The sequence below is a fragment of the Callorhinus ursinus genome, unplaced genomic scaffold, assembly GCF_003265705.2.
Source record: "Callorhinus ursinus isolate GAN/ISIS: 27379988/994484 unplaced genomic scaffold, GSC_fseal_2.0 scaffold12, whole genome shotgun sequence".
Lineage (NCBI taxonomy): Eukaryota > Metazoa > Chordata > Mammalia > Carnivora > Otariidae > Callorhinus > Callorhinus ursinus.
Genome location: NW_027397074.1, coordinates 38,000,848 through 38,024,099, shown reverse-complemented (window position 1 = coordinate 38,024,099; position 23,252 = coordinate 38,000,848). Strand labels below are relative to the sequence as shown.

At 39.7% G+C, this 23,252-nt stretch overlaps 1 protein-coding gene across 1 annotated transcript in view; it reads right to left on the bottom strand.

Moving 5' to 3' along the window:
- The window catches only part of DNAH11 (dynein axonemal heavy chain 11), a 320,004-nt gene that overhangs the window by 285,928 nt on the left and 10,824 nt on the right, over positions 1–23,252 (bottom strand). Inside the window, exons 5-8 of the mRNA XM_073898943.1 lie at positions 22,330–22,429; positions 18,725–18,936; positions 11,276–11,509; positions 9,964–10,131 (exon numbers count right to left, since the gene is read on the bottom strand). Coding sequence (XP_073755044.1) covers positions 9,964–10,131; positions 11,276–11,509; positions 18,725–18,936; positions 22,330–22,429 — 714 coding nt within the window. The remainder of the gene's footprint in view (positions 1–9,963; positions 10,132–11,275; positions 11,510–18,724; positions 18,937–22,329; positions 22,430–23,252) is intronic.

Here is a 23,252-nt window from a genome sequence, read left to right as displayed (position 1 = left end):
TGGCCAGACTTATCAGAAAGAAAAATGACCCAAATCAACAAAATCATGAATGAAAGAGGAGAGATCACAACCAACACCAAAGAAATACAAACAATTATAAGAACATATTAGGAGCAACTCTATGCCAGAACATTAGATAACCTGGAAGAAATGGGTGCATTCCTAGAGATGTATCAACTACCAAAACTGAACCAGGAAGAAAGAGAAAACCAGAAAAGACCTATAACCACTAAGGAAATTGAAGCAGTCATCAAAAATCTCCCAAGAAACAAAAGCCCAGGGCCAGATGGCTTCCCAGGGGAAATCTACTGAACATTTCAAGAAGAATTAATACCTATTCTTTGGAAACTGTTCCAAAAAATAGAAATGGAAGGAAAACTTCCAAACTCGTTTTATGAGGCCACCATTACCTTGATCCCAAAACCAAAGACCCCATCAAAAAGGAGAATTACAGACCAATACCCTTGATGAACATGGATGCAAAAATTCTCACCAAAATACCACCCAACAGGATCCAACAGTACATTAAAAGGATTATTCACCACGACCAAGTGGGATTTATCCCTGGGCTGCAAGGTTGGTTCAACATCCACAAATCAATCAATGTGATATATTACATTAATAAAAGAAAGAACAAGAATCATATGATCCTCTCAATAGATGCAGAAAAAGCATCTGGCAAAGTACAGCACCCTTTCCTGATCAAAACTCTTCAGAGTACATGGATAGAGGGTACATATCTCAATATCATAAAAGCAATCCATGAAAAACCCACAGCAAATATCATACTCAATGGGGAAAACCTGAGAGCTTTCCCCCTAAGGTCAGGAACATGGCAGGGATGCCTGCTATCACCACTGCTATTCAACATAGTATTAGAAGTCCTAGCCACAGCAATCAGACAACAAAAAGAAATCAAAGGCATCCAAATTGGCAAAGAAGAAGTCAAATTCTTACTGTTTGCAGATGATATGATACTGTACGTGGAAAACCCAAAAGACTCCACCCCAAAGCTGCCAGAACTCATACAGGAATTCAGTAAAGTGGCAGGATATAAAATCAATGCACAGAAATCAGTGGCATTCCTATACACCACCAACAAGACAGAAGAAAGAGAAATTAAGGAGTCGATCCCATTTACAATTGCACCCAAAACCTTAAGATACCTAGGAATAAATCTAACCAAAGAGGCAAAGAATCTGTATTCAGAAAACTATAAAATACTCAAGAAAGGAATTGAGGAAGACACCAAGAAATGGAAAAACGTTCCATGCTCATGGATTGGAAGAACAAATATTGTGAAGATGTCAAGGCTACCTAGAGCAATCTACACATTCAAAGCAATCCCTATCAAAATACCATCAACTTTTGTCAAAGAAATGGAGCAAATCATCCTAAAATTTGTATGGAACCAGAAAAGACCCTGAATAGCCAGAGGAATATTGAAAAAGAAAAGCAAAGCTGGTGGCATCACAATTCTGGACTTCAAGCTCTATTACAAAGCTGTAATCATCAAGACAGTATGGTACTGGCATAAAAACAGACACATAGATCAATGGAACAGAATAGAGAGCCCAGAAATGGACCCTCAACTCTATGGTCAACTAATTTTTGACAAAGCAGGAAAGAATGTCCAATGGAAAAAAGACAGTGCTTCAACAAATGGTGCTGGGAAAATTGGACAGCCACTGGCAAAAGAATGAAACTGGACCATTTCTTTACACCACACACAAAAATATACTCCAAGTGGTTGAAAGACCTAAATGTGAGACAGGACTCCATCAAAATCCTAAAGGAGAACACAGGCAGCACCTCTTTGACCTAAGTTGCAGCAACTTCTTCCTAGAAACATCACCAAAGGCAAGGGAAGCAAGGGCAAAAATGAACTATTGGGATTTCATCAAGATAAAAAGCTTTTGCACAGCAAAAGAAACACTCAACAAAACCAAAAGACAACTGACAGAATGGGAGAAGATATTTGCAAATAACGTTATCAGATGAAGGCTAGTATCCAAAATCTATAAAGAACTTCTTAAACTCAACACCCAAAGAACAAATGATCCAATCAAGAAATGGGCAGAAGACACGAACAGACATTTTTCCAAAGAAGACATCCAAATGGCCGACAGACACATGAAAAAGTGCTCAACATCACTTGGCATCAGGGAAATACAAATCAAAACCTCAATGAGATATCACCTCACACCAGTCAGAATGGCTAAAATTAACAAGTCAGGAAACAACAGATGCTGGCGGGGATGTGGAGAAAGGGGAACACTTCCACACGGATGGTGGGAATGCAAGCTGGGGCAGCCACTCCGGAAAACAATAGGGAGGTTCCTCAAAAAGTTGAAAATAGAGCTACCATACGACCCAGCAATTGCACTACTGGGTATTTACCACAAAGATACAAATGTAGGGATCCGAAGGGGTACGTGCACCCCGATGTTTATAGCAGCAATGTCCACAATAGCCAAACTACGGAAGAAGCCAAGATGTCCATCGACAGATGAATGGATAAAGAAGATGTGGTGTGTGTGTGTGTGTGTGTGTGTGTGTGTGTGTGTGTGTGTGTGTATATGTATGTATGTATATACATACATATGTAATGCAATATTATGCATTAGAGAACATATATAATGCAATATTATGCAGCCATCAAAAGGAATGAAATCTTGCAATTTGTAATTTTGTGGATGGAACTGGAGGGTATTATGCTGAGCGAAATAAATCAATCAGAGAAAGACATGTATCATATGACCTCACTGATATGAGGAATTCTTAATCTCAGGAAACAAACTGAGGGTTGCTGGTGAGGGATGGGGTGGCTGGGTGACAGACACTGGGGAAGGTATGTGCTATGGTGAGTGCTGTGAATTGCAATAAGACTTGTGTCACAGACCTGTACCTCTGAAACAAATAATACATTATAGGTTAAAAAGAAAAAAAAAAGAAGATAGTAGGAAGGGAAAAATGAAGGGGGGCAAATCAGAGGGGTAGACAAACCATGAGACTATGGACTCTGAGAAACAAACTGAGGGTTCTATGGGGGGTGGTGGGTTAGCCTGGTGATGTGTATTGAAGAGGGCACGTACTGCACGGAGCACTGGGTGATATACACAAACAATGAATCATGGAACACTACATCAAAAACTAATGATGTAATATGTAATTAACATAAAAAAATTAATAAATGAATTTCAGCATTTACATATATCTAGCCTTGAAAAAAACTGAAATCTCGACACATGCTATAATATGGATGAACCTTGAAGACATTACACTAAGTGAAATAAGCCAGACACAAAGGACATTGTATCAGTCCACTAAACATGAGATATGTAAAAGAAATATGTTCAGGGACAGAAAGCAGAATAGAGATCACCAGAGACTGAGGGGAGGAGGCAAGGGAGAGTTGTCATTTAATGGGTACAGAGTTTTCAGGTGAGATGATAAAAAGTGTTCTGGAAGTGGATAATGATTGTACAATACTATGAATATACTTAATGCCACTTCACTGTTTAGTTAAAATTGGACACAAAAGTAAAACGTAAAACACATCTTACCACAATTTTTAAATAGGCAAAAACAGAAAAGCCTTACCTCCATTTCGATCCCTTTATGCTCTTCCATTTAATATTAAATGGCCTTAAATATTTTCAGCACATACACTTAAAACCAGGGTTCTAATTTCTGCTTTCACTGTCAAACAATTTAGACAACTCAAGAGTACAAGGAAAGGCTCTTATTTTTACACATATTTTTCCTTACCATATTCTTCCTGGCATCCCAAGGCTCCCTGTTTTATCGTTTCTTCTCTGTCTTGAGAACTTCCTTCAGCTGTTCTCTTAGGGTCAGTCTACTGGTGACAAATTCTTAGTTTTTGTTCTTCTGAGAATTTGATCTCTCCTTAATTCCTGAAGGGTATTTTTCACTGGGTAGAGAATTCTGAATTAACAGATTTTTTTCTTTCAGGGCTTGAAAAATATTTTGCCATTTCCTTCTGGCCCCTATGATTTCCAATTAGAAATTCCCTGTCATTCAAATTATCTTTCCTCTTAGGCAAGTTTTTCCTTGTTGCTTTGAAGATTTTTTGTCTTCAGTTTTCTCAAGTTTAATTAAGTCTCTTAGCATAGAATTCTCTGGGTTTATTCTTGGATTTACCTGAGTTCTTATTTCCTCTTGAATCTGAAGGTTTGTATCTCACCAAATTCAGGAAGTTTTCAGCCATTATTTCTTTGAGACCTTCAGCCTCATGATCTTTCTCCATGTCCAATGACACAAACGCTAGGTCTGGTACACTCTCACAAGCCCCGGAGGCTCCGCTCATTCTATTTCAGTCTATGCCCTCCCTACTGTTCAGACTGAGTGGTTTCTCTTGCTCTACCTTGCAGTTCATGAATTCTTTATCCCTCCATTCTGCCACTGAACCCCATCCCTGTGCTTCGTATTTTGTTCTGTTTTTCAGTTCTAAAATTCCCATTCATTCTTTATATCATCTATTTGCTGAAAACAGTATTTCTTTACTGAGGCTGTTTTTTCATTTCTTTCAAGTATGTTTCATAATTACTTATTGAAGCATTGTTAGCATAGCTCTTTAAAATCCGTGAGAGAACTCTAACATCACTGTCAGCTCAATGTTGCCATCTATTAGTTGACTTTCTCATTCAGAGGAGATCTTCCTGGCTCTTGGTATAGTAAGTCATTTTCAATTGACTCTGGACATTTTCATATTATCTTAAGAGACAGTGGATCTTAAAACTTGTTTTCGCTGACTTTCTCCGATACTGTTCCAGCCTCCTTATTGCAGGTAGAGATAGAAGTCCAGGTTCTCACTTGGCATCCATTAATACCTAAGTGTGGGGAGCTCTTTACTATAGCTGGACATTCAAGTTCCCCATGTGGTCTTCACAGATGCCACAGTGTAGGTGACTTGGTTACCACTTGGCCATGGTCAAAGTCCTGACTCTCCAGCAGCTTCCTGTGACACTACCCCAGTGGGGTAAGGATGTTGCTGGATGAGGAAGAAAGTCCAGGATTCCCATGCAGTCTCCACTGACTCCATCAAGAGTGAGCTCTTTAGTGGCCAGCCAAGATGACAATCACAGCTAACTGGCCAATCTCTGGCACCATCCCAGTGGGGTGGGGGGCTGAGGCACCTATTATAGACTGTTTTTTCCTTTTTTTAAAGATTTTATTTGTGAGACAGAGAGAGAAAGAGAGAACAAGCAAGGGGAACAGCAGGCAGAGGGAGAAGCAGGCTTCCTGCTGAGCTGGGTGCCCGATGTGGAACTTGATCCCAGGACCCTGGGATCATGACCTGAGCCAAAGGCAGACACTTAACTGACTGAGCCACCCAGGCGTCCCCAGACTGGTTTTAAATCTAGGCTCCCCACTCAGTCTTTGCTGGCATGAATGGGAGTAAGATACATTTTCTTCTGTGGCGTTTGGCTGAACTAGAGAAATTATGTCTGCAAGTTTTCTTACTATGCTGCCCCCTTCTTGAGAGAGAACAGTCTTTTACTGGGGCATTTTATGTCTCTGCCCATTGGTGTTTCCAGGTTGCCAGTGTATCCAGTCCCATGTCTAGGTAAATTTCAGGTAACAAGAAAGGTCCCTAGCCAACTGGCCTTCTTTTAATCCTACAATCTTATGTTTTTTTATATAAAGTAATCAGTGCTTTAGTCCTACTTACTAAAAGGTATAGGGAAAAGTACATCTATTTCATCTTCCCAAAAGCAGAAGTTCCTAAATGTATCTTTAAAGAATGTTATCTACTACTTTAACATTTAAAAACAAATAGTACATAAATACAATGGGATAATACGCAATTGTTTCACAAAAGTAGGCAATGCTTTTGTAGTGACACAAAAGGACTGCCAAAACATACTAAGTGACAAAAGCAAGGTGTAAGTGATGTGTAGAGAAGGCTATCTGTGCAAAAGCAGAACACAAAAGAATCCATACATGGATTTACTAGTGCATGAACCAAGTATCTTTGGAATATTATACAAGAAACTCATAATGGTAGGTGCCTTTTGGGAAGAAAAAAATGGAAGATTAAGGAAAAAGACAGCAGGGTAAGAAGGAGGAGACTACACTTTTGCACATGTTACGCTTCCAAAAGAATGTCGTGCTTTTAAAGAACAAATTTTATCTTGAAAAATAAGCAGGTGAGACATATGAAAATCCTGTAGAAGGCTAACTTCTACAGATCTAAAGTTTTTACCACTAAAATTAGAAAATGCTACCATCTAGTAATAGAAGAATTAATCATTCAGTAGAATAAAACAGAACAGAGGACTAACTGTAGGAATTGGAATACAACCCAGTATAGATTAACTAAATAACAACTTTGAAAATGTATTTTAGGGGACGCCTGGGTGGCTCAGTCGTTAAGCATCTGCCTTCAGCTCAGGTCATGATCCCAGGGTCCTGGGGTCGTGCCCCGCATCGGGCTCCCCGCTCCACGGGAAGCCTGCTTCTCCCTCTTACACTCCCTCTGCTTGTGTTCCCTCTCTCGCTGTGTCTCTCTCTGTCAAATAAATAAAATCTTTAAAAAAAGAAAATGTATTTTAGATTCTAGTATAATGACAGACTAGAAGGAAAAGATGCAGTGTATCCTGGATCAGTCCACCTCAGGGCACAGGTACTCAGGTCAATTCCTCCAACTGCAGCCACTGCCCCCAGATGAACTTATTCCTTTCATTTCAATGAGGAGACAACAAGGGAGGCAAATACTGAAGAGTCAGAGTGGCACAGTGGGGAGAGTGCTGGACATGGCCTTCAGAGTTCGGGGCTGGAATCAGTTCCACTCCCGGGGGACGGTGTCATCTCAGGTAATTTGCTTGTTATCATCCACCTGGGCATCACTCTCGGGGTTATAGTGAGAATGAAGCAGGAATGTGTGAAGATTCTGCACAATTCCTGGTACCCAGCAATTATTCAGTAAATATTAATGGACTCTGATTAACAGAGACTAAGTGGAGCCAAGACATTACTCTCACCAATAGCCACCACCCTTGATTAAATAAAATTCTCCAGATCACTAAGTAACACCTCAAAATGACAGCAAAGCAAAGCTGCTGAGCCTAAAGTCATTTGACTAGCTATTAAATACAAACAATAAGGCAAATATCTTAGCAAGTTTGTTATTTTAATACAATACTGTTGTGTCTACATTCATTTAATATGAAGCTTGCTAAGAGACTAGAACATAATGATTCCAACCACTAAAAAGAAAGCATAATTGTGTAGTGTGATGGAGGTGTTAATTATCATTACAATGACAATAATGTAATATATAAATGTATGAAATTAACAAGTTGTACACCTTAAATATACACAATGCTATATATCAAATCAATTTCAACAAAAAATAAATAATTCAAGTCTCTCCCCCACAATTGTCTAAATCTCAAAGGTTCCATAGGAAGAAGTCAAAGAAAATACTTGAAGTGATCTTTCTATTGAAAAATAATTGAGAAAACCAAAAATATTTTTATGGATATGCCTGAGAAAATCCCTATGTTCTGTAGGGACCACAGTGGCACACCTCTTTTGGCTGATTATAGGCTTGAGATTGATTGAAAAAAATACTGGCATATCCAAAAGCAAATTAGCAATTATTTATTTAATTTACTGAAACATATTTAAACCATTATTATACCGAAGTTATGATATACTCAACAGTTATGTCAGCACTAGCGTATATTCACCAGGAACCAGGGAACATGCAGAAGTACATGCAGTGCGTGGAGAAGGGTACGGGGTGGGCATGTGGATATACCTGTATGAATATACTAGGTTGGAAGTATTTTGAGAAAATGTCTCATAAAAATTACCAACTGAATTCATCATAAAAATCAAATACAATGAATTCAGCTAAAAAGCACCAAATAAAAAATTTATTAAGCTAAAAATACATAATCATTGCAACATTCTGAGGCAACAATGATAACCAGGACACACACACAAAAAAGCAAAGCTCGGGACACCCGGGTGGCTCAGTCAGTTAAGCATATGCCTTCAGCTCAGGTCATGATCCTGGGGTCCTGGGATCAAGCCCTGAGTTGGGCTCCCTACTCAGTGGGGAGAGTCTGCTTCTCCCTCTCCCTCCATTCGTGCTCCAATAAATGAATAAAATCTTTAAAAACAAAAAAACCCAAAAAGCAAAACAAAAAGCAAAGCTCTTCAACATAAGTAAAGCCATTAAATGAACTTTCAGTTAATGAGTATTTTAAGGAAGGACCAAAGTCAAGGAACTTCCAGGTTCTCTTCTAAAGTGAAATAACCAGATAGGACAATGAAGGAGAACTTCAAGGGCAGGTTACTGATGTCTCAACCCAGACACGGACATCAGAAGTAAGCCTAGGGGCGCCTGGGGGGTGCCTGGGGGGCACAGTCGGTTGAGTGTCTCACTCTTTATTTCGGCGTGGGGCATGATCTTGCCGTTGTGAGACCAGAGGCCCATGTTGGGCTCCACACTCAGCGGGGAGTCTGCTTGAGATTCTCTCTCTCCCTCTCCCTCCCCTGCCCCTCTCCCTGCTTGTGTGTGCACTCTCTAAATAAATCTTAAAAAAAAAAGAAAAGAAAAGAAAAGGAAAAAGGAGTAAGCCTTGCCCATTTTACTTGCAAACTAAATGGGGCTTCAAAACACTCAATACCAAAATACAAATACCAAGCAAATATGTAGGTCAAAAGCAAATGAGTATTGTATTCCTCCTTGTTGGTGACTGTGCCAGGCTTTGGGCAGACAGAAGGATAAATTCGGGACCTTTGGTGTTGCCAAGGTGGTGACATCAGCTAAAGTTCGCCTCGTTCTCCAACCCAGGCACTGCGAAAACCTGCCAGGCGTTCTCATCATGAAGAAATCCAGACTTTGCTACTCAAACGCACCTGAGGATCCTACGCCCGGTGGGTCTCACACTCCTCTGCCACGTTGCTTAGGAGAGCTAAGCCAAGGCCCTGCCAGAGTTCTGTTCCATTCAGATTCATGGAATGCCTGCCAAGTGTGTGAGACATCATACCAGGCTCTGGTGATGAGCTCAGGCTCTCAGTTACCAGGGTCCTAGGCTCCTCCTACTTTTGCACAAAGTAGCAGGACACACAATGGCTGCATCCTCTTGCCATTACCTCCACTTCCCAAAAGCTGACTACAGTTCAAAAGGATTAAGTTTGCTGACCTTGTCTTCAACAAGGCTAACTCACTGCACTTGTGCATTACAATTATTTGACCAAATATAAAAACAACAGTGAAGAAATTCATTCTATAAAAAACAATGAAGATGAGAACGAAATCTTTTTTTTTTTTTTTGTACCTGGACTTCACCGTTCTTGGCCAACAACTGAAATGAAGCTATTCTTATCCTAGAGCTGCAGGGATGCTCACAGTAACTCCCCAGCTACTAATGTGCTGGGAGTGGCAGAAAACAGAAAGCACCTAAGTCTGAAAGCTTCCCCTTATTTCCTTGAGCCTGAAATTATGAAACTACAGATAACACTAAAGAAGAACAGTAAAAATATATGAGACAATATACATCTTAATAATATATGTAGTAAATAGACTGAAACTAAATGTTCGAATAGACCAAAAAATTATTGAGTGATTCAGGAAAAGGATAAAACAAAACACACGAGTTACAGAGACATCAGATAGTCACATGGAAATGAGTTAAAGTGAAAAGTTCCTTTTCAATACACATAAGCCAGAAACAAATCCAGACTGAGTCCACTGTTCCATTAGAAACAGTTGTCAATGTTCTCAACTTCTAAATGCAAAGGCCTAAGTTCCAGTCCCTGATCTACCACTAAGTAGATAAGAGACTTCGGGCAAGTCATTTAATCTCTTTCATCCTAGAGAGATTGTACCAGATGGTACCTATTACCATTGTGACCTTTCACCCTTTCTAGCTTTAAAATTACAGGGTTCTATGCAATGAAAATGCAAAGGTACAGTATTACCGTATTATTGTAATCAGATGGGTCATAAGTGCTCTGTTTAAAAACTTCACACAGTTCCATAAAGTCTTCTGTCATCTCGTGGATTTGTCCATTTAAAATCGCTCCTTTGGTACCACCAAATTCAAGTCTTTCCAGCTTTTCAAATTCCAATATTGTGACAAATATATCCTTTGTAAAAACACAGTACAATAAAGATCTTTCCACCATCTTGGACAGGACAGGAGCATTTTAACATTGCAAAGAAAAAACACTTCCAGGCATTCAAAAAAATCAGTGAGTTAATGGACATTTACATGACAGAAAATCATTAATGATTTAAATGAACAAAGTTACTGTTTTCAAAATCCTATTCCCATTTCCTAAGAATTTTCTAGCAGTACAGGCAAGACCTACTTTGCCATAGCTAAACCTATGCTTCCCTAACTTTACATCCTTCCAGTCCTAAGTCAGATCCCCAGGTAAGATCTAAAATCCTATCTTCAGCTGCCCCCGCTTGGCAGTGAATCACCTCTCTTACTGAAAGGGGGTGTCTGTTAAGGAAGGGGGGCCAGTCACCCAGAGTTAGGCATTTAGCAGTCAGGCTTTGAGAGGCATTCAGGCTGATGAAGGGATGGGAATTTTCAAAACATAAAGCTCGCATTTTGGATGAAATACAACAAATTTTATGATAACAAGAAAGTCCAAACTTGAAAGAGCTTTAACGGAGAGTCTAAAAGGCACTACCACTAGATTCCCTTGTTTAAAAAAGCCCTTAGCCAGTTGGCTCCAACTACATGTGCGAATGCTTGTCCATATGTGTTTTCATTCAGTGCTGTTTTTGAAGTACCTGAAACACATTTACACACAGCACGTATTTCCATATTTTTTATGAAGGGCTTTAATATTTTTTATAGTCTGTATGTTTATATACTAAAAGAGAGTGTGGTATTTTAGATAATCAAACGGGTTTTCCAAGTATAGAATCCCAATGTCAAACAGAGAGAGGAAAAAAAGGACAGTTTAGAGATTCCTGGTTTACAACGGTCTTCCAAGAGCTTAAATTAGAAGTCAGAGGTCACTAATACATAACAGAGTCTCACTTATACTCAGTATACTAAAAGAATTAAAAATTCGTTAAAAAAAAAAAAAAAAGGTAAAGACTATAAAACCACCCAAACAGCCCTGGCCTTGTCAGCACTTCATAGTAACTGAGAAAGATCTCCCACTCTCCCATCCAAATAGAATAAACTATCTCCTGAATGATACAGAAAACTACAAGTTTTTTTTTAACCCACCCACCATATGAATAAATCACAAGTCAAAAAATGAATACCTCTATTTTCATGAAACGGTCCAGAAATTTGTCAAATCTACAAAACACCAGTTGAGACTGGAAATCCCATGGTTTGGGCTCCTTATTTCCCTTAAAATAGCTTGCCAATTCTTTTCTATAGTTGAAAAAAGACGTTTTGAAAGTCTTTAAGATGTTAACGGCCACCTGAACCTTTTCCAAAGAGTCTTCAACTTCTCCTTTCAAAAGGTCTTCAGGTGAAAGGTAAGCTATTGCCTAGGATTTAATAAAAGGAAACCCTGATCAAAAATGTTTTAAAAAAGTTTACTTTTAGTGAAAACACCTGTTTCAATGAATCATTTTATTTTTTTAATGAATCTTTTTTTTAAAGGATTTTATTTATTTAAGAGAGCATGGTGGGGCGGCTCAGAGGGAGAGGGAGAAGCAGGGAGCCTAACATGGGGCTCGATCCCAGGACCCCAGGATCATGACCTGGGCTGAAGGCATATACTTAACCAACTGAGCCACCCAGGCGCCTCTCAAATAATCTTTTTTTAAGATTTTATTGGAGAGAGAGAGAGAGAGAGAGAGAGATAGATAAGCACCCGGGGGAGGTAGAGGGACAGAGGGAGAGGGAAAGGGACAAGAAAACTCCACCCTGAGCCCCGAGCCTGACTTGGGGCTCAATCTCATGATCCTGAGATTATGACCTGAGCCCAAACCAAGAGTCAGACACTTAATGGACTGAGCCACTCAGGCGCCCCCTCAATGAATCAGCTTTAAATGATACAGGTCTAGAATTGGACTAGCAATGCTGGGAGACAAAAAGTAAATTCTGGAAATTCATACACTTGGATTTCAACACATACTTGTATACATTAGAAAAATCTACAGGAGACTACAATTTCTGAATATACTTTCCAGGAATCACTACGTTTTTGCCAAGCTCGGCAGGTATGACAAGTGTATAATGAGAATTTGCATGGGTATATTCACTACAAATATTCTGCATAATTTTTCCTTCATATAAAGAAATACACAAGCCAGAAGGAGAACTCTTGAAGACCATGGACTTTAAAAATATGGTTACCTTACCTGGTAGCACTGGGTCATTTGTAAAGGTGAGAAAGAGCTAATATAGTGAAGGGTATCACTGGCAATTCTTTTAGGTTAGCAAGCATCTCTTCTGCGAACATTATAGCACATGAAGTCTAGTGGAAATAATGCCATATAAACTAGTTTTAAGTAGAGGAAATGGGAAGGTGAGGAGGGTTTTTAAAAGAAAGACTCATGTAGGGGCACCTGGCTGGCTCAGTAGTACAGCATGTGACTGTTGATCTCAGAGGCAAGAGTTCAAGCCCCATGTTGGGCATGGAGACTACTTTAAAACAAAAACAAAAAACTGACGTAGCAGATTCATGTAGCACTGCCCAAATTCTCATAGGTCAGTCATCTAGGTACCTCCTAGTCCTTCCTTATCCATATCTGTTAGGAATACTCAGAACTTCCCTCATTAAGGACAAGAAAATATGAATTCTAAAGGTTCTTTTATATTCTATTTCTTCCCAAAGCATCTTCAACTCATATAAATCACAGGCTTAAATTGTGTGCCTTGAATGTTGTGGTTGCTTAGAAAGTTGTTACATATCTGAGTATGTAAGGAAAGCCACTGAGTTCAACCGACCGGACGGAAGGATTTTTTTTCTAAATGTAGACATATTATTCTCCTTCTCCCATTAATGGCTACAGTTTACATGTAATATAGACTGTGCCATAAATTTGTAAGTAAGAAAATCATGTTTAGTTTCTAAAACCCCTACTGATTAGAATCCTTTGAGTTCGAGCTGTAGTTTGCCAATCTATGGTCTTACTTCCCACTCCGACTGCATGGAAAAGTAACTTTTGCGTGTGAGCTGCTAACACCGCACAGAGAACCCTGAAGAGAACCACCAGTAATCCCTTAGCAATGTGTGTTATAAAGGAGTTCACATTTTGGTATGGGCTAGGGATTCCAGAGACATTTATCTTTATGTACTCTTTATAATAATGTGTCCTATATCCCTTTAGGAAGCTAAAAAAAAAAAAAAAAATCTATGAAGATGGCTCAATTGCCTTCTCTGTTTCAGGAGCCCCCTGTGACTTAATTACCTAGATCTAATTTAACTTCCAGGCAAGCCGTTCTTATTTTCATTCTTACTCTTCCTGACAGACCTTCACACAAATGAGACAATCACAGCAATTAACCTCCTCAAGACAAGGGTACAGTAATAATAGCGCTAATTATCCTGGATCAGAAAATCCAGTCCATACCCTTTCAGTGGGCAGTAGGGTGTGTGAGGGAAAAACCATCAACAGGAGGCAGGAGACCTGGCTATGATCCAGTTAGGGCCCACTAATTGCTTTTGTGATATTAACTAAATTATCTCAGAGGATCTCAGTTTCCTCATCTATGAAAGGAGAGGGACGAATTAAGTGAACCTCAAAATCCCTTTTAGCTCAGCTCTGAATTCTTTTCTGCTCCCTAGAGCAACTCTCTGGAGCATACCCAGCTATGTGTATTCTCCCATACTCAATGGTATCAGCACACAACAAAAAAACCCATGGGATTTAGGATGAACTGGTCCCCACTTCAGAGGTCTTATACACCAAAATACTGCTAACCAATTTATCAATAAGCCCATTAATCAATTATTAATTAAGCAATTTATCAGTGATACTATGTTAACTCGATGCCTGTCTCCCTGCTGCTGTTCTTTTTTATGTGCTTTTACGCATTCTTACTTTTACTCAAACCTGACATCTCTTTTCCAAGCTCACCTCTCAGACTTGAACTTTTCTACACCTAGTAGCTTTTTTTAAATGAAGATTTTAATCATTTATTTGACAGAGAGAGAGAGAGAGAGAGAGAGCGCACAAGCAGGGGGAGTGGCAGGCAGAGGCAGAGGGAGAAGCAGGCTTCCTGCTGAGCAGGGAGCCTGATGTGGGGCTCGATCCCAGGACCCTGGGATCGTGACCTGAGCCGAAGGCAGATGCTTAACCATCTGAGCCACCCAGGTGCTCCTCATCACCTAGGATCTTGAAGGGCAATATCCATAAAAGAGATACCAAGCTATGGAATAGACAGAGTGGTGGGCCTAGAGTGGTAATGAGGTACAACAAACAGTGAGTAAAGTCAGGTTACCAGAGAAAAGAAGTCATAAAAAAAAAAAAAAAAAGACCCCATTATCAAAACTCCAGTATGCCATCACGTGAGGTGGCCAGGTGATGAGATGATGCCTTTTTAAAGTCTGGCCTAAATGACTATGTTAATGGCCACCGTTAGAAAACAAGTGAAGAGAAACATATTTACTTCTTTTTTTTTTTTAAAGCCATTTATTGAAACATATTTACTTCTAAAATAAAAAGGATCTGAAACTGGAATGCCTAGAAGGATCAGCAGTATAATGAAAATGAATGGAACCAACCAGGAACAACAGCAAATGGTGGAGACCATGGTCACCTAGACAGCACATGACCTTTCCAAAGCGGTACCTGAAGCTCTCGCAAACGTTTTGCTGTAATTCACCAGCTTTGAGCAATTATTTATTTTTTTTTTAAAGACTGTATTTATTTGAGAGAGAGAAAGCAAGAGCAGGTTAAGGGGAAGAGGGAGAAGCAAGATTCCTGCTGAGCAGGGACCCTCAGATCACGACCTGAGCCAAAGGCAGACCTTAACAACTGAGCCACCCAGGCACCCCTGACATAACCTTTTAAAAAAGAATTTGTAAATATCAAAAATTGTTCAAGAATCATGAAAAGATTATACCCTTTGATCAATGTCAAGAATTTATATTAAACCAATTATCAAGTTAAGGAAAAAGGACTCTCATATAAAGTTGTTTATTGCTTTAATAGAGGGGACTGGAAGCAACCTAAATATCCAATAATAAAACAACTTTCCAAGGAGCTAGTAAAAAAATAATTCTATGTATGATAAAATGCATAAAAATGTGTAAGTTCTCAAAATGAAATATAAAAAAAGGTGAATTTTATGGTGATAGATGTGCAGGAGTATTTCTATTATTATAAATTTTACGCAATGAAAATATTTTACAATCATTAGTACACCACATATTACATTCTAATTAAAAAAAATCAAAACCGTTGGGGGATGGATGAAATAGGTGATGGGGATTAAGGAATGCACTTGTGATGAGCACTGGGTGATGTACAGAAGTGTCAAATCACTATATTAAACACCTGAAACTAATATAACACTGTTAACTACTGGAATTAAAACAAAACCTTAAAAATAAATGAATAAATAAAAATCACAACTGTCGTTTTAAAATATGGAGCTAGTATAATGGTTAAGAAACTCTGCTACTTAAAAACTGGGTAACCTTAGGAAAGCTACTTATCTTCTCTTGACTTCAAGGGATTTTTTTAAATTATAGAATGGATTACTCATAGTACCTATAGGTCACAGTATTGCTAGGGAATTACATTTGTAGTTTTTGTAAAGGCTTAGAAAAGTTCCTAGCAAATAAAAGGCACTATACAGTGCTTGTTAATTATAAGAAATAAACTAGACAGCAAATCACTGGGGAAGACTTGGGGAGAGTTCAGCTTTCCAGAGAACCCAGGTATGAAAGTTGGCCCATTACTGATTTGTGATTCCTAACATGTTGAGACACATTACAACAAAGTCCACTTGACAATAAAGAAAATCATCAGAACATTTGGACAGAAGCCAGAAACACTAAGCAACAAGGGAAGCTACATTATTTCCTCGGGAGCTTGGCAAACTGGCCACTGACATAGACTAGAGGCCAGAGATAATAGGTTTACAGGCTTACAGGACTTCTTATAAGCCACCTACTATAATTAATTAAGTAATAAAACCACCTCTGAAGTTGACACATTAGCAGGGCTTTGTAGTAAAAGTTTTAATAAATCTCAAAATGAGATGAAGATCCTTTAAAAGGGGTATAGCAGAAGCTGTTTTGAGTCTAATTGTTGACTCTTCAATAGGGATTATGGTCTTTAACATTGAGATCAAAAGCCCTTAGGACCCAGCACACTTTAACAACAAAGAAAGAAACAGAACAAAGCCAGAGGAGAGAATAAAATATAGCAAGGAACAGACCTGTTATCTCCCATCAATAGCTGCAACTAGTTTGGAGGTCAATAGCTTAGAACTAGCCTTGACTGAGCCTCTATTAAATGCCACACAAGGCACTCAACTTAGTTACCTCTTGATTCTCAGAACAGCCCATGAACTGGGCATTATCCTCATTTACAGATATGGAAAACTGAGGTTTGAAGAACCAATTTAACTGCCCCTTCAGTGTTTCCATTAGAATTGAATTGAGGTTGGTCTGAGTCCACAGTTCTTTTCCATATACTCCACCTCTTTAAAAGCAGAGAGAAACACACATTATTACTAACAATCTCACACTCCAGAAACTCTAAACGGTCAAGTTAGAAGACCCATTCTTTAATCTGGATTTCACCCTCAATTCTCAGGGAAATTCAGCAAATGATGTCATTTTTCAAGTCTCAGGTAATTCATCTAATAAAAATATCAGGGACTGGATTGAAACACAGTTCCCAAACCACTGCTGTTTATCCTACAACAATGTTCTCTTTACTGCTTCTAACAGCAAGGTTCTGGGGCCTGGGTCGGCAAGAGTTACAAGCTATCCGCCTGTCTATGAGCACACTTTCAGGGTTCCAAATGCCCTCCAACTTACCCAAATGTAAAGTATTTTTATTTTCTATGTAATTCACAGTGTCAACACCACTGGGAGGCATTCGTCTCGATCTGAGATTTAGGTCAATCACAGTCATCCCCCTCCTCTGAGCAAGTGACCCAGAACTGTCCCAAGCAGCCCGTCTCCTCTGCCACAACGACTGCTCCCAGAACGGAGTTAGAACCCACCGGACCAGAACTAAGAAAGGACACCCTCTTTCCAGGGAAGTTCCTCTACGAGAAGGATATACATCTGGAGCTACTAAAAGCCATCTTACTTAACAAGTGATGAGAAAAGTCAAACACAATGACCAAAACGGAGGATGGCTGGGAGCTTTGAACTTATTATCTGAGACCTCTGAAACAAGCTGTTCCAGAAGCCACTGCGTTCTTAGACTTGCTAGTTCACACAAATTTTTTTGTTTTTGTTTTTGCTTCAGGTTGTCAGTTGCAGCTGGAGGCGCTCCACTTCTCAGGGAAAGCATTCCTAACAACTCAAAGTCTAAGCTATAGACAGAGATTCTGCTTCTCGGGCATTTGTTTTACCAAAACTCCTTAGTGGTTCAGATGCACACCCTGCTTACGGAGCTTGCTATGGTGAGAATGTGTCTCCCCCAAAATTCATATGCTGAAGCCCTCATCACCAATGTGACTCTAGAAATAGGTCTTTAGGAGGTCATTAAGGTCAAATGAAGCATAAGAGCAGGACCCTAATGTGATAGGACTGTGACTTTGTAAGATCTCTCTCTCCACCACGTGAGGACACAGAGAAAAGGCAGCTACGGAAAGCCAGGGAAAAGAAACCTCTCACCAGAACACAACCATACTGGCACCTTCACCTGAGCCCCTGTCTCTGAAATTGTGAGAAAACAACTTCTGAAAATAAAGCCACCCAGTCTGTGGTATTTCATTACGCAGCTCAAACAGATTCAGACACACCCCCAACTGAGAACCACTGGGTTATGTGCCCTCCAAGAATCTTTTAGCTCTCAAATTATATAATATATTCTGATTTTGTGGACCCATGAAGAATTAAAGTTCATAGAGAATATCTAAGAAGTTGGACTAAGAAATCCAATTTTCTTAAACATTTTCTAAGCGAAGAATAGAGAAATACAAACCAGAGATTTTTAAAGATCAACTATGAATCAATTTTTTAATACAATTCCATTACTATTTTTTCGGCATTTTTTTTACAGCCAGGTTCTCTTACTTTACTTTCCAAAAATCTTCCATCAGTGTTCCTGTGGAAACCAAAGGGAAAGCTACGAAGAAAGGACTATGCCTATCTGCCTTTTATTATTTATTTTTTGTGTGGGGGGGTGGAGTGGGAGAGGAGCAGATGGAGAGGGAGAATCTCAAGCAAGCTCCATGCCCAGCGCTGGAGCCCGACCCAGGGCTCAGTCCCACAACCCTGAGATCATGACCAGAGCCAAAATCAAGAGTCAGATATTTAGCCAACTGAGCCACCCAGGCGCCCTACCTATCTGCCTTTTATTAAAAGCTGCCTTCAATCTCTTTGAAGAAAGGTAGGGTATTAAATCCAGTAACAGACTGCCCTTTTAATGCACTGGACTGATTTCCAGAGCTTCTCAGCCACTGAGAATAAAAAAAATCACCTGGTCTTTGTTACCATAAAAGTCCTTTCTGAAAAAAGGAAAATGGTGTTCTTACTGTAGATTTATTTGCTCTCCATTGGTTTATTAAAACCTACCACACGGCAATGATTGTTCTTCCTTTTTTTTAATACTACATACCTGGTCAATGAAGAGATTACAAAACTTTTGCAATAAAACTATAATCCGAGCAGGAGTATTATAAAACTTGGAATGACTCCAGATGAGGCAGATGGTATGAAATAATGGGGTGATGAGTACCCGGATCTGCGGGAATTCTGTCTCCTGGAGACACTGAACATGTCTTCTCAGGGGTCTCAGGTAAAGCTCTACATCCTGGGCTTCCAGGAGCGCTGAAAGGAAAGAAAACCACCATTAATGTGATGCAGGCTCTTTTTCTCAATTCACAAGTTCAACAAAACAATGCAAAAGAACATGGCTATACTTATGCAGTCATCTTTCTTTTTATACGGCTTATCCCACAACTGAGCTACTATGGGTTTGCAAGGCTTTATACAGCGTCCGTGTGTAGCAGCCATTCAAGAGAGACCTGGTGGAGTTACCTACACAGCCCAAGTAAATCATGATGCAAGACTCAGTGGGAAAACATACCTTTAAGATCTAAGGAACCTTACTCAACTCCATGAAACCGCAGGGATAAAACAGGTCTGCAAAGTTGTTGTGACTTTATGGTTGGGGTTACAAGCTCATCCCTAGAATGTTAATTCCTCTTAGGTACTTGGTACCAGCACAATTTTAGCATCTCATCCCAGTGTCCTATGAGAGTAACTCAGGCAATGACTGTGGAATTTTAGATTATTCAAAATATAACTACTAAAATTGTTAAGTACAGGTGATAAAAAATGTTCTGGAACTAGAGGTGAAGGTTGTAAGACATTGTGAATGTAATGAATGAAAAAAAATTCAACTCTACAATTCAAAATAGTTATCTTTACGTGAAATGAATTTTATCTTCATATTAAAAATCATTAAGCAGGGGCGCCTGGGTGGCTCAGTTGTTAAGCGTCTGCCTTCGGCTCAGATCATGATCCCAGGGTCCCGGGATCGAGTCCCGCATCGGGTTCCTTGCTCTGCAGGGAGCCTGCTTCTCCCTCTGCCTGCCTCTCTCACTCTCTCATTCTCTCTGACAAATAAATAAATAGAATATTTAAAATAAATAAATAAAAGGGGCGCCTGGGTGGCTCAGTTGTTAAGCGTCTGCCTTCGGCTCAGATCATGATCCCAGGGTCCTGGGATCGAGCCCCACATGGGGCTCCCTGCTCTGCAGGGAGCCTGCTTCTCCCTCTCCCACTCCCCCTGCTTGTGTTCCCTCTCTCGCTGTGTCTCTCTCTGTCAAATAAATAAATAAAATCTTTAAAAATAAAAAAAATCATTAAGCAGGGTGAATAAGGAATATTTCCCAAAAACGCTATATATATATATACACACACACACACACACACACATATATGAAGAAAAATATTATTACTGCTTAATGTAATCCAAATTTTCTCTTCATTAAAATCAGTCTTTTTAGGGACTCCTGGCTGGCTCAGTCAGTAGAGCATTCAACTCAATCTCAGGATGGTGAGTTCAAACTCTACACTGGGTGCAGAGCTTACTTAAGAAAATTGGGGCGCGTGGGTGGCTCAGTCCGTTAAGCACCTGACTCTGTTTTGGCTCAGGTCATGATCTCAGGCTGTGAGACCAAGCCCCCCGTCAGGCTCCGTGCTGGGCATCGAGGCTGCTTGAGATCCTCTCTTCCCCTCTTCCTGCCCCCTCCACCCCCAACCTGCACTCTCAAAAAAAAAAAGTCATTTTAATGTACCCTAAATCAAACTGCATTTTGTTCTTGAGACTGCAAATACTTTTGATTAACTGAAAAGAAGATTTACTTATGAAGGTAGGGAATGAAGTAAATTCTTATTTTCTGGTGTTATCCCAAAAGACTCCTGTCCAGAGGAGGGGGGAAAAAAAAAAAGGCAAAGCAACACAAACAAACCTGCCAACTTTTTTTGGCTGTCAGAGTCAGGAATGCACACACTCCTATTACTCCACTTAACATATAACCCATTTATCTGTCCACCTAAACAATAAAGGCCTCGGAAGAAAGAGAGCATCCAGGGAATATTTTCTTCCCTGGTTGTATTCCTGTTTTCAAATTAGTGTGTTTTTAGTCATGTCTATTTCAAAATTAAATAATCACATCTGCTAAGTGCCTTTAAAATACGATAAGCACATGTGATTTCACAAGTCCTCAAGGACATCCTTGAGAGGGGCCTTCCACCTCTAACTGACAATGGCTTTGGGCCACTTGTTCTACTGATGTCTGAATCTCGAAGTCCATGTGCTCCGAAGGCCCTGAGTACCCCTGGGATTTGTTCCCGCAGAAGCTTTATCCACAGAAAATGTTCATCTTATACTAACACATAAAAAAATTCAAGCAGCTTCTACTTACTGAGGACATGCTCACTGTGTGTCTAGTACTATGTACCCTGTATATTTTATCTTCAATCCAATGGTTCTCAGCCAGGAAAGGTTTTGCCCCCAGGGGTCATCTGGCAAGGTCTGGTGACACTTTTGATGGTCACAACTGCAACAGGGGGAGCGGGTGGGGGCCAGGGACGCTGCTCAACATCCAGCAATGCACGGAGTAGCTCCCTACAACAATCATCCTGCCCAAAATGTCAATGGTGATAAACACTGACAAGATTGGAAAAAAAAAAAAAAAATGACAATGTTTTGAAATATTACTCTAATCTTCAGAACAACTCTGCAAGGAAGGTGTTAATATGCCAATCTGGCCGATGAAAACCAGAGGCTCAGCAAATTTAGGATGTACTGAGTGGATCTGGGACAGGAATCCTGATCTGACAGGCCTTCAAACCCAAATATTCACGCTCATGATCCCTTTCCCAACAGAGCTCCTGGGGAAAACCCTGAAGAGATAACAACGAAGTGTATTTTAAGTATTTCCTACCCTCACATAGTTATATTAGAAAGAAATTAAGAACTCATTTTCTAATGTTAGAAACCAAAAAAGCTATGCACCCAAATAGCTTACATTTTCAACATTTAAAACTTCAGTCTCATATGTATGCCTTTTTGCTTAAATGTGCCTCAAGAAACATGAAGAGAAACAAGAAACAAGAGGGCTGTCAGCCCTGGGTGCAGCGGACACTGCACAGTAAGGAGACAAGGAGACTTTGCACTGGAAATTCTCGTTTTTAACCATATGCATGCACTTATTCAAAATTCAGCAAACAAACCTCCTCTATGTTTAATCCTCACCAAAACTTCGATGAAGACTTTGAGCTCTTTTAAGCTAAGTAAGTAGTGGATGCCAGGCACGAGAGACTCTATCAGAGAGCTATGGGATTAAATGTAGCCACACTGTTGACTAGGAAACCCCCATGGTGGGCTTCCACTCACCCCCTGCAAAGGCCTTGCCCCTACATACACACACATACACACACACACACACACACACACACACACACACACACACACACTCCCGTTAGAACTTCTATCTGGAGCCCATTTGTTAGGTCCCCACAATCTATTCTAAAAATAGTTCAATATAACTGGAGAATGAAGTACTGATGAAGATGAATTTATCCTCAGAAGAGTCAAGGGCCATCACTTCAGAACCATGCTAATGGCAAAAGGGTGGAAGAGTCTGGGCGGGCAGGCAGGGGTCAGATCAGGCAGGACACCAACACCAGGCCAAAAAACAAGAATCTTACCATTTTTCACAGCCGTGAAAATGTCCTTCAAAGTTGGAAAATAGCTGCTTTGTTTAATTTTCAGGATCCTAACCATGTTGAGGACAACAGGAGCGCGAAGCTAAATTGAAAAAGAAAATGTAGTAGAAGCTGGATTAATGACTAAATAGATGCATTCGGTAATAAAATACTTCAGTTCTATTCCACTCATGCACAACACACACAGCATTTCATACACAAAGACTTATCTGGTTTCAGGTTGAAATTTTTTAACAGCATTTCTTCCTTAAGTTTGAATTTTATTTTACATTTATAGCTCTTGAGTTTTCAAAAAGTGTGTCAATTTACACTTCATGTGTAAAATGTTAAATTTTCCACATAAAATTTCTTGCTATGTTTCAGAAAATCTGAGACATGTGAACATGCAAATGAATGTCTTAGTTTTCAGAACATTAAATCAATACGTAAGGCAAACACAAGAGGAAGCAAAGTTAGCTCTTCCAAAGCTGTATCTCTCCACCAAGCAAGACTCTACTCCTTCCTAAATCAATTCAATCAACTAGATTAATTAAATTTTACCATCTTCAACATTTCCCTGGGGAACCACTCTATGCCACAGTGTTTCCAATTATCAAACGCTGTCAAAATATTCTCAAAAAGGCAAAATTACTTTTAATCCCCATTTTTACTTTTTTTTTTTTTTTTTTTGAGAGAGAGAGAGCAAGCGAGCACGCACAAGTTGGGGGTAAGGGGCCAAGGGAGAGGAGAGAGAGAATCCTCAGCAAGTTCTATGCCCAGCTCCAAGCCTGATGCTGGGCTCCATCTCATGCCCCTGAAGGTCATGACCTAAGCAGAAATCAAGAGTCAGAGGCTTAATTAACTGAGCCACCCAGGTGCCCCAATCCCCAATCATTTTTTTTTTTTAGAGAGAATTTTTTAAAGAT